Source organism: Pyrus communis, chromosome 16 (assembly GCF_963583255.1).
Source record: "Pyrus communis chromosome 16, drPyrComm1.1, whole genome shotgun sequence".
NCBI classification, from domain to species: domain Eukaryota; kingdom Viridiplantae; phylum Streptophyta; class Magnoliopsida; order Rosales; family Rosaceae; genus Pyrus; species Pyrus communis.
The window spans coordinates 11,117,158-11,130,007 of record NC_084818.1 but is presented as its reverse complement, the minus strand read 5'-3'; the positions used below and the strand labels follow the sequence as shown (position 1 = coordinate 11,130,007).

Sequence of the window (12,850 nt, the reverse complement as noted above, 5' to 3'; positions counted from 1 at the left end):
TTGTTCCCTTTAATCGGGAAGAGGATCTAGCATCTTTGAAGTACCACGGTCAGCATCATCATAAAAATATACCCGTATGGCTTTGACTTATTTGATCTTGTTGAAAATGCTGGTGGGTTGAATGCCTACAGTGATATTGAAAATGTTGATAGATTTTTTCGATACTCACATAGATTGAATTTGTAAAATATTAGCAGATGAATGAAAACATTGGTAGTGTTGATATGTAGACTTGGAAATGGAGGAGATCATTTTTCAAAAGGTGTGTTAATTTTCAACATATAATAATATGAAGATACTCTATAAATAGAACATTCCGATTGCTATCAACAGATATAGAAAAGAGAAAGAAAGAAAAGATCAATAACATCATTATCTATTCCTACCTTCTTTATTTGTCATCCTCTTGTGCTATAGTTACAATGTAATATTTTACACCTGCTTTGCTCCTGTGACTAGTAAATGTTATCTCCCTAACTTTGACCTATTTATAAAACGTTATCAGCACGACTCTGTAAATATAACTATTCCTCATTTCTCTTTGCCGAAAGAAATCATTTCTCTTTGCCGAAAGAAATCATTTATCTTCGCCGAAAGAAAAAAAAAATTCCTCTAAGGATTTTACTGTTCATCTTATTCCTCTGCCTCAATTACTGGATATACCCTCGCGAAGAACTGTTTGCACCATGCTTGCTTTTAGTTCTCAACCTAATAGTTACATATATCTTTGATTTCTTGTTTGGTGTAGATCTTGATTACTAACCCAGTGTTTATTTATGTTAATTTTACTGCAACCCAAGATGGTGCGGTACAATCGTCCATCTTGAACTGCAAATTTAATCTTACTGCAATTCATGATGGTGCTGTATCATTGCCTATCTTGGATTGCAGATCTAATTTTACTGAAAATTTTAGGTGGAGCAGTATTATCACCCATCATACCCTGTATATTTAAATTTGCTTGCTGTTTAATTTCATTGCAATTTTAGGTGGTGCGGTATAATTGCCCACCCTACTTTGTATATTTAAATTTTCCTGCTGCTTGAGTGATGCGGAATAATCGCCGATCCTATGTTATGAGAATGGTGCAGCACAATCGCCCTCCTCATTCATTATGTAAATCTCGAGTTAGAAGTTTTGAGTGCTTATCATTTTAACCTGAAGATCAAAATGAAGAACTTGTAAGAATTAGAAGTTCCAACACTACATCCCCCAGATTACATATTATTGCAAGTTCTTACACATCTCAATTTTCTTTTAGAAAAGAAAATGGCGAACTTGGCAAACCTTAATTTTGCTGCCCTGAATATTACTGTGAAAAAGTACCTTACTTGTGTATTGGATACCAAGATTCATCTGGAAGCAGGGAATCTTGGAGATACCATTAGGAAAGAAAACAACTCATCATCTCAAGATCGGGCGAATGTCATGATTTTTATTCGTCACTATCTTGATGAGGGACTAAAGAGCGAGTACTTAACGGTTGAAGATCCGTTAGCTCTCTGGAAAGTCTTGAGAAACAGATACAATCATTAGACAACAGTGATTCTTCCAAGGGCTCGCTATGAATGGACTCACCTAAAGATCCAGGATTTCAAGTCAGTGGCTGAGTACAATTCTGCATTGTTCAGAATTACCTCTTAGATGAAGCTCTGTGAGGATACCATTACTAAGGAAGATATGTTGGAAAAGACTTTTAGAACATTTCATGCCTCTAACGTGCTCCTTCAGCAGCAGTATAGAGCGCGGGGCTTCACTGACTACAACCAGTTAATCTCTGTGCTCTTGGTTGCTAAACAAAACAATGAGCTCCTGTTGAAAAATCATCATTCCCGACCTACTGGATATGCACCATTCCCAGAAGTGAATGCTGCTTCCTGTGGTGGTAATAATCCTAAACGAAGACGTGGCCACAAGCGAAGACGGTGGAACGGGAAAGACAAGAATCATGGTGTCCAGTTTCACAATCAGTTTCCAAGGCATAATTCTGACCCAAACTTCAAAAATGTAAATTGCCACAAAGGCAGAGCTCTTAGGAACAATACTCCCAGAAACTTTGAAGGAGCCTACCATAAGTGTGGTGGCTATGGGCACTGGGCACGTACTTGTCGTACCCCAAAATATCTGGTGGATCTATATCAAGCATTCCTAAAAGAGAAGGGTGTCGAGACCAATTTTCTCGACCAGACTAAACTAATGAATATACCTGATCCAGTGTGTGACTTATCAAGGCAATTGAACATAACCCACCTAGAGGTCTCAGACTACATGGTGGAAAGGGAAATGAAGTATACTGGTCCGATTGAATCATTAATGTTTGATGTACTTTTATTATGCTGAACTTGTAGTTTAAAAACTAGCATTTCAGATTCAATAAAAGTGACATTTAAATTTTCTGTTATAAATTGCTTTTAACTGTGATTCCTTTACTCAGAAAGTATGAATAAAAACTATGGTCATTCTCAAAACATGAGAAATTGTGGAAATATTTGTCTTGCAGACAACGCAACCACGCATACAATACTTCGAGATCGAAAGTCTTTCTCAAGATTGATTGTGAAATCTCATTCACGGATTTCACTGTTATAATCTACGTATTTATATTATTAAGAATTTATATTATTTTTCGAGAAATTATATTAATTTATTTAGATTTAGATCTTAATTAAATTAGTTACAAAGTTTGAAATTTGGAAAGTAATTATCTAAAATTCGTTGACCTTTCGAGGTTACAAGTAACTTATTTGAATAAATCTTGAAACTATGAGCGCACAATCGAAAGTCGTTTGCAAGTCCGAGTTATGATGATATAGTTACGGACATTTGAAGTTGTGTTACTAAACTATAGATTTTAAATTTATTTTAAACTCCCATCTTGTGGGAAGGAGGTCAATCATATTTATGTGAGTTAAGGGAATTGACCAATAAGAAAGGGGAGAAAAAAGGAGGGGGAACAGCCCAATCAGGAAAAAGGGGGAAAAGAGGGGAAAGGAGAGACCCAAAACGGGTCAATTTTCACTCGCGAACCACCATATTTGACCCGACCATATCTTCTTCATCTGATTTCCGTTTTGGGTGATCTTGATGTCCATGAAAAGCTCTTGATGAGCCATACATCTTTGTAGTGTTAGATTTCCCAATTTCTTTCCCATTTTTCCAGTTCGAAGCCTCTGGTGGCTTTATCCCTTTTTCCGGTGGCTCTGACAAGTTTCACCGTCCATGACCACCACCAAAAGACTCCCCTCAACCCAAGGAACAAAGCCCAAGAGGTGTTGGAGATGTCGGAGTTCGATTGGAAGCCGAATTCGAAGCACACCCACCTTAGGGTTCCGGCGGTTTGTGGCCAGTTTGGGGTGTTTTCCGGCCAAATTGGCCTTGACCACAGGTATAAAGTTTACTCTACTCATTGAGATCTTCATTCCTGTAAATTTTGGTAATTTTTGGAAATAGTTGGATTTTTCCAGCGATTCGGGGTGGCCGACCGCCACCCGTGGCGGCGCGTGGCCTGTGGGCCAATGATGCCTTTTTAAGCACTTTTAGATGCCATGAGTTCATGTTTGATATCCGTACAATGTAAAATGATTGTCTGGACTTAGCTTCATTTCGATACGTGAATAGGTCAAAATATAAACCGATGATCCGACCGTTGGATCGTCACCAAACTTTAAGACATTATAATAAGTAATATTTGAGGATGTTAGGAACTTATGGATTGGGAATTCGACATACGGATCTTCCCAAATTGGATTTCTAAGTTTGTAAAATAAATTATTGATCGCCACCTAACTTTAGTAATTGGCTGAGATCCGACTGTTGAATCGCAATTAGATTTTAGTATGTTGTTCTTTGAGAATAATGTGGACCTTAGGACATTATGGATCGGAAATCCGATGTACGGATCTTCTGGATCGAATTACATAGGGTTGTAGACCTTACTGTTGACCGAGAATTGACTTTTGGTCAACATGTCTCGAAATGTTCTAAATACTAAAATTAATACTACAGGGGACTAGTTGAAGTCTAGTGTGCTTACATTGGTTAGAGAGTGACTTGAGTATATGAGATATGAATATTAACTTATTTTCTTTTATTAATATCGTATGTGAATATGTCTTGGTCTTATAAATGGGATTTGTATTGAAATGTGATTTCATATATTAGCCATAGACTATGTTATTAAACATGAATTGGCTTGTGTACTGATGATGGTTGGGATATATCTGAGTTTAATTATCTTTTAGTACTGTGATTGATGTGTATGATTATTTTTTTATGATAAGGTTATCCTAGAATCCTATTTGAAGTATGTTGTAGCACTTATATGCTTGTGTGACATATTAGTGATAACCTTGAGAAGTTGATGGTGTAGATGACTACGTTGAAACTCATAGAGGCTGACATGTGGTTAAGTTGTGTGTTGAAGTTATTGCACCATGTAGCAAAGGTACATGGATGGTCCTGCTTGGTATATCCGTGATGGGGGACCCTACGTATTCAGGGGTGATCATGTTTGGTATATCCGAGTTGGATGATCATCACCTGCACGATTATGTTGAAACATAATGATGTATATGATGGATGAAATAGAAACCTTGATTATCATGTGGGTTATTATGTAGCTTGAATTGAATAATTCATGCTTGTCAAGTCCAAATGTTTGATTGAGGAATGTTATGCCTTTTTGGCTTGAACGAATCGTGTTATATGTTGAGTTGTAGAGAAGTTGAACTACGAATGACTTGATCTCTAATGAGGGTACGTAGGCAGTCTAACGAAGAGGTTAGATGCAGCCATAAAGTATACGAAAAATTATTATGCATCTGGATCTTAAATGATACTTTGTATATATTCAGGAGGCGGGGTATGTTAGATATACGGGTATTTGGTGACATCACGTGTCGATCCTGGACGTATGTCGGGATCGGGGTGTGACATTGATGCTTACAAAAGTAAGGGTAACAACAATATCAACGCAATCAGATGTGATTGAAGGCTCAGGGAAAGCCCAGATTATATTATCAAATGGAACAATATTGTCCATACAGAATGCGTTGTACGTTACTCGATTTACTCAAAATTTGTTGAGTTTTAAAGATATACGTTTAAATGGATACCACATTGAAACAAAAAGTGCAGAAAATGTGGAGTATATATACATTACCTCCAATGATACCCAGAAACGTATATTGAAGACGTTGCGTGGTTTGACGAGTGGATTGTATTATATATACATATAGACAATTGAATCACATATTGTTATGAACCAGAAGTTCATTGATTCAAAAGTTTACATGCTTTGGCATGACCATCTGGGTCACCCAGGATCTACTATGATGCGTAGAATCATTATCAACTCTAATGGACATCCATTATTGAGCAGAAACATTGCTATCTCAAATGATAACCCTTGATAGGCTTGTTTTCAAGGGAAGTTGGTAATTAAACCATCACAATTAAAGGTTGATGCTGAATCCCCATCATTTCTGGAAAGAATTCAAGGGGATATTTGTGGGCCTATTCAACCATCTTGTGGACCATTGCGATATGTTATGGTTTCGGTTGATGCATTTACCTAATGATCAAATGTTTATCTCTTGTCTACTCGGAATGTAGCTTTTGCCAAACTTTTTACTCAAATAATTAAGTTGTAAGCACAGTTCCCAGATTACCCCATTAAGTCAATCTGACTTGATAACGCTGGGGAATTTACGTCTTAAACCTTTGATGATTACTACATGACATTGGGCATCGATGTTGAACACCCTGTTCCTTATGTCCATACTCAAAATGGTTTAGTTAGAAGCATTGATCAAGCGGCTTCAGTTAATAGCCGGCACTCTGCTTATAAAAACAAAATTACCAGTTTCTACATGGGAACATACCTTCTTACATGCTGCATCATTGGTTCGATTGAGACCTATACCCAACCACCAATGCTCATCAATACAACTCGTGTTTGGGCATCAACCAAATATTTCACATTTACAAGTTTTTGGTTGTGCTATCTATGTACCTATTACACCACCACAACGCACTAAAATAGGACCCCAGCGTCGATTGGGAATTTACGTGGGTTTTGATTCACCATCTGTCATTAGATATTTGGAACCTTTGACAGGTGATATATTTACAGCTCGCTTTGCTGATTGTCACTTGATGAGACAGTCTTCCCATCATTAGGGGGAGAAAAGATCGTTTTAGAAGAACGGAAAGAGATGACATGGGTTGTTCCCACCTTATCTCATTTTGATCCACGTAGCATTCAATGTGAAAATGAAGTGAAAAGGATCGTTCATCTTCAAAGTATTGCTAATCAAATGCCAGATGCATTTAATGATGCTATGAAAGTGACAAAATTACATATACGAGCTGCAAATGCACCTGCAAGAATTGATGTCCTTGTTAGACAAAATAAAGTGGCAGCGAATGATTCATCTAGTGCACGCCTAAAACGTGGTAGATCTCCAGGTTCAAAAGATTCAACCCCTCGAAAGAGAAAGTCGAGAACACAACTGAATCCAAATGAAATCATTCAAGAAGAAAAAATAAATGACACATCCACAATTCATGATTCTGTACTTTCAGAAAAAGAAAATGCCTTTGATGAGACACATGTACTTGAAAAAACATAGGTACATGAAAACAAAGAAATCTCCATAAATTATGCTTGTACTAATGAATTGTGGGATTGAAATGAAATAATCATCGACGACATGTTCAAATTCGCGGTAGCCACTGAAATCATATTAAGTGATGATCTTAAGCTCCGTTCTGTTGATGAATGCAAATAGAGACAAGATTGGTCTAAGTGGAAAGTTGCAATCCAAGCAGAATTAAATTCCTTGGAAAAACGAAATATTTTTGGACCAATAGTCCAAACCCCGCCTGGTGTAAACCCCGTGGGTTACAAATAGGTATTCACAAAGAAATACAATGAGAAAAACGAGATTGCAAGATATAAAGCATAACTCGTTGCACAAGGCTTTTCGCAAAGACCTGAAATTAATTATGAGGAGACATACTCCCCTGTAATAGACGCAATTACGTTCCGTTACTTAATAAGTTTAGTGGTTTAAAAAAAACTTGACATGCGACTTATGGATGTCATCACCGCGTATCTATATGGAGAATTAGATACTGAAATATATATATATATATATATATATATATATATATATATATATATATATATGAAAGTCCCATAAGGACTTTAGTTGCCTGAAACAACTAACAAATCACGAGGTATGCTCTGAATCAAATTAAGGCGATCATTGTATGGGCTGAAACAATCTGGACGAATGTGGTATAATCATCTCAGTGAGTACTTGATTAAAGAAGGATATATTAACAATGTCATTTGCCCTTATGTGTTCATTAAGAAATCCAACTCTGAATTTGCTATAGTGGCAGTATATGTCGATGATATGAACCTAGTTGGAACCCTTGAAGAGCTCAATAAAATTGCTGAATACCTGAAAAGTGAATTTGAAATGAAAGACCTTGGAAAAAAAAAATTTGTCTTGGCCTGCAGATCGAGCATTATGCTAGTGGAATTTTGATCCACCAATCAGCTTACATTGGAAAAATCCTAAAGCAATTTGGCATGGACAAGGCTTATCCACTCAGCACGCCAATGGTCATTCGTTCTTTGGACATTAAGAAAGATCCATTCCGTCCAAAAGAAGATGATGAATTGATCATTGGTCCAGAAGTACCATATTTGAGTGCGATATGTGCTTTATTGTATTTAGCACAATGTACTAGACCAGATATATCTTTTTCAGTCAACTTGTTAGTAAGGTATAGCTCCACTCCAACAATTTGTCATTGGAAGGGAGTCAAAGATGTATTGTGATACATTCGTGGGACAACATACATGGGTCTCTTCTACTAAAAGAAATCCACAAATGACTAGATCCTTGTTAGATATGCAGATGCTGGTTTTCTCTCTAATCTGCATAAAGCCCGCTCACAAACTAGATATGTGTTCAAGAATAGAGATACAACAATCTCAAGCAAACATTAGTTGCTATATCTTCAAATCATTCAGAAATACTTGCTTTACATAAAGCAAGTCGTGAATGTTCTTGGTTAAGATCAATGATCCCTCATATTCAGAATTCATGTGGTTTACCTTAAAAGACAGATACACCAACTGTCATTCATGAAGATAATGCAGTCTGTGGTACCCAAATGAATGAATAATTCATCAAGGACAATATGACTAAACACATATCTTCCCAGTTTTTCAGTGCACATGTGCTTCACAAGGCTAAAGTTACTGAAGTCAGACAAATCCGTTCCAATGAAAATCTGGCAGATTTGTTTACCAAATATCTACCAAAGTGCACGTTTAAGAAGATAGTGCAACATATCGAATTATGTCGACTTACCAAACAACTAAATTTGGAGAATGCGGAATCAGGGGTAGCATCCATGATACATGCAAGTTGTAATTTTTTTCCTTCGATTAGGATTTTTCCCACAGGGTTTTTCCTATCAAGGTTTTAACGAGCAACATAAGCATAACAATCCAAGTAAGGTTGTACTCTTTTTCATTCGCTATGGTTTTTTCCTACTGGGTTTTTCCAAGTAAGGTTTTAATGAGGCAACTGATGTTGATATGTAGACATCTAAGGAGGAGTGTTGAAAATGCTAGTGGGTTAATAAATGCCCATAGTGATATTGAAAACCTTAGTAGATTTTTTCAATACCCACACATATTGGATTTGCAACATTGGCAGATGAATGAAACATTGGCAGTGTCAATATGTGGACTTGGAAATAAAGGAGATCATTTTTCATAAAGTGTTGTAAATTTTTAACATGTAATAATACAGAGTTGCTCTATAAATAGAGGACTCCGACTGCTATCAATAGATATAAAAAAGAGAAAGAAAGTAAAGATCAATAACATCATTATCTATTCCTACCTCATTTATTTGCCTTCTTCTTGTGCTATAGTTATAATGTAATATTTTACACCTGCTTCGCTTATGTCATTAGTAAATGTTATTTTCTTAACTTTGACTTATTTACAACAAATTTACTTTTTCCCAAATTTATTTTGTTTATTATCCGCTATTTTACGAAAGAAAGTTGTTATTAACACTCCATAACAATTATCCTGCACTCTCCATGCGTGCCGAAAATCTTGTTAATAAAATTATTCTAAAATTTAAAAAACAACTAACATCGAGTGTGGGCGTTCGACGACTAACTGTAGCACAATTTCCCATTCGAATGAAATGCATTTGACATGTCTCAAAATCTTTATCTACAACATTTATGTACATCGGTTGTACACAACGTCTTATGAAAAAGGCGTTTCATACAACGGTTGCAAGTCTCACGAATAACATATAACTCATGTAAGATCAAAATCTCAGAACAACATGTGCGCATCTGCTACCTACAGGGCAAGAAGAAACAACACAATTATTCATCAACCGCACGCGCACTGCTCGCTCGCATCGAATTTTATTAAACAGAGTGTGAGACTGAGAGAGAAGAAAAAAAAATCAAATGTCGATGCGAGTGATGCAACAGTACACTATCTACAAAAACAAACATCCACGATATGAACTTTCCCAACAGACTCCAAGGACTGCAAAATTTTCTACAAGATATGGAAAAAAAAAAAAAGCCAAATACATACATTTTCCACGACAGCAAAGTCGAACCTCATACAAGCTTGTGCTGGCCGCTGAACAAGTAGTTGCTATTACCTACAGCTCCTTCAGATCTTCAAAGCTTATTATATTTTCCTGCCTCGGAAGGCTGAGCCGGTTATCCACATTGGCACCTGTGTCTATGTTTCAATGAAACAACAATTCAATGGTGTCCAACCAACCTTTGGAGTGAAATGAACAACTTTGGCATCCTTTGTAAGAGCTTTTATCTGAACATAAAACTATTAAACAGAAAAACTGTACAAAACTTCCAACCCAACTTCAAAAACTCATGCTCAACAGATTTATGTTACCGATTTATGCCGTTTTCACTTCCTCACAATTTTTTATTATTTCGTTCCCCTTGACTTCCCCAAAAAAGTTTCCAATTATCCACTTCAGAAAAACCTCCTCCTGAAATTACTGGTAGTTGCTTGATAGGAACGCATGAGCAATCCAACACCAATCCCTATCCCAAGGCACATCCCAAGCCCAATTCCAACACCAACTCTAACACCAGCATTAAACCATGTAAGTTGGCCATCTTCACCGGTGTACATTTCATCGGAGTAGAAATGATGTCCGATTTTCCCTTCTGCCTCATACTCATCAATTTCAGAGTCTGTGATCTGCATACGGCCGCCAATCAAGGACTCCAAGTCAGTTTAAACTACAGATGACAAATATGCTTCTTTCCTCCAGTACAGAGGCTTGGAATAAGTAATGGGGGTAATCCAACCCAAAATGATATTACAAACAGGAAGACTTAAGTACAAATAAAAGCTTAGAAATCAACATTTCAGCAGAAAAAAAAAAGAAAAAAAAAAAAACCCAAGAAAAAAAAACATATATATATACCTCAAGCCCCAGTGAGCTATATGTTTCGCGTCCATATGTGCACCAAAAAGTAAAAGCAAAGGAACCAAAATTGTTCGCTAGTGTGTCATTGACCTTACAGAGCCCTTCATTTAGTTTGCTCAACTTAAAGCAACCCCTTCGGAAGAGTGAAAAAACTAAAGGGAAAAATAAACATTTCCATACTAACATAGCCCTCAACAACCAAATCCAGAGGGAAAAAACTTAAAGCAACCCCTTCTCCGTTCATTAGAAAACCACAAAATGGATTATTTTCTAAGTGCTATAAATGAACCCACAGGTTTGACGAATACTGGATCAAAACTTGGGTGCAATAAATTAAAAACATGATCACAGCAACTACCTACAAGGCTCGTGGAGCATTCTGAAGAGCCTCAAGATACCGTATTTCAATCAAAAGTGTAGTTTAAATGCCTCGTACTGATGTTTCTACAATAGCCATTTATGCTAAAAGGCCACAAACTACTGTGCATCCGTTGACATAAATTATTCCCACCTAAATAAATTCATCAGAAATCCAAATTCCTACCACCGCCACCACCAAAATTCTCACAAATTCACAAGCTAGCTACCAGCAATTACCGATACCATATTCAATACAAACCAAATAAAGAACAAAACTTTCAACAACAAAATCAATGGCAACATTTCAATACCTGAACTTTCCGGCGAATCATCCCATTACAGCCCTTGGTGTGCTCCTTCCCAACCTCCTCATCCTCCGGAATGGCATCGAGCGTTGCATGCCTCGGGCCCTTTCGCCTCGGACTAACCTGTATGGTTTTCGTCAATATCACGGGCACCCCGGAGCAACACCCGGCGATATATACCTCTATTGACGGTGCAGAGACGCCAAGTTTTGGCCGGAAAAAGGCGGAAGAACCCGAATTGATCGAGGCGGCCATGTAGCAATCCATACTCCACCCGGTTCTCGAATCGTTCTCCAATCCCCCCGCATTTCCATTGAGCCAAACACCCTCCATCCGCTCCAGAGACCCACACAGAACCATGTCATTGTTCTCATACACCTCAAATTCAACCCCACCGGTGACCCTCACGCTATCGGTGCTGACGTACGTCACCTCCGACGACTCCTTATCGACCCGATCGCGGCGGAGCGTGAGCGAGGCCGAGTCCGACGCCGGAACCCGGATCCCGTTGATTTCAAGCGATACCCCAATCTCGCGTCGGAGGTGGCGGAGCGTGAGGTGGTCGGGAACACTCCCAATCACGCAGGGCGCAACCCGGACGTAAAACAACCGGATTTCGAACCAGGCGGAGTGGGCCAACGACGGCCCGTTTAGAATTTGGATCGAATTTTTGTCATGCTGCCCCATAAAACCCTAATTCACAATCGAAATCGAAAAACTGGAAGCGGAAAACTAGGGTTTTCGAAAAATAAAAATACCCAGAAGCGATTTCTCCCCTTTTTTTTTCAATTAAATATTTTTTTCCAGTGCTTTTTTATTTTCAGAGATTGGAAGACCTGAGCTCTCCGGTGATCCACGTTTCGGGAAGAGGCTGCGAAAACGAAGTGGGTCGTTGCGGAAAACAGGGTTTTCTGAACACGGAGGAAATTTACAAACAGAGCCAGGAGAGAGAAAGAAGAGAGAGAGTTTCTTTTTCTTTTTTTTTTTGGTTGGGACTTTTGGGTGAGTGGGAAAAATGAAGGTAGGCATGGATTTGGAATTTTGTTGGTGTGAGGTGTTTGGTTGGAGATATTTTGTCTCCTCAGTTTAAAGATGGGCGCATGCAGACGGAGTCAACCGTGATCGACACGCGTCGTTCTGCGCTACAAGACAAATGAACAACCTTTGTCGTTTTTGAACTGTGAACCACCACGGGCAATTGGGTATCGTTGCGGTTTTAATTGTATCGGCTGACGATTGTCATCAATGGTTACAAATTGAATCAAACCAAAACTACGCATAAGTCCAAGTGACGACGGTGGTGTTGGGTACTCTTCGGTTTGGCTTTTGGTGGTTCGGACTGAATCATACTTTGCATTTCGAACGGTTAGGCTAGGATTGGAGTAAATGGGTTGAAAATCTTATTCTTGTAAATTTGTACTCAGCCAGAATTCATTATTTCGTTTACGATGAACTTAATCATAATTTTTTTTTAATTAAACGATTTTATGTACATTAAAGGGTGAGGTAACAATAAATTAGTGCTTGCTATGGGGCAACTTAGGGCTGGTTTGGTATTGCTGTGCTTTGAAAAAAATTTGTTTTTACTGTATTATGAGAATAAGCTCATTTTTGCTGCTTCACGTTTTTAGTTTTTTTTTTTTCACCATAAAC

The 12,850-nt window shown here is 37.9% G+C and overlaps 1 protein-coding gene across 4 annotated transcripts; it reads right to left on the bottom strand.

The window, feature by feature from the left end:
- Nucleotides 1-9,114: 9,114 nt before the first annotated feature.
- Nucleotides 9,115-12,210, bottom strand: LOC137720366 (uncharacterized protein At1g01500). Of its 4 annotated transcripts, none has more exons than XR_011066504.1 (3): nt 11,204-12,210; nt 9,684-10,300; nt 9,115-9,500 (listed from the first exon to the last, which is right to left on the bottom strand). XR_011066504.1 is itself a non-coding variant. In XM_068459426.1 (2 exons), the coding sequence occupies exons 1-2, from the start codon at nt 11,882-11,884 to the stop codon at nt 10,070-10,072; spliced, it is 912 nt and encodes a 303-aa protein (XP_068315527.1). In that variant the 5' UTR covers nt 11,885-12,210; the 3' UTR covers nt 9,419-10,069. The 4 variants fall into 4 exon arrangements, 1 of the variants encoding a protein (XP_068315527.1); XR_011066502.1 differs by having other exon boundaries at nt 9,116-9,412; nt 9,659-10,300; XR_011066503.1 differs by having other exon boundaries at nt 9,116-9,412.
- Nucleotides 12,211-12,850: the final 640 nt, after the last annotated feature.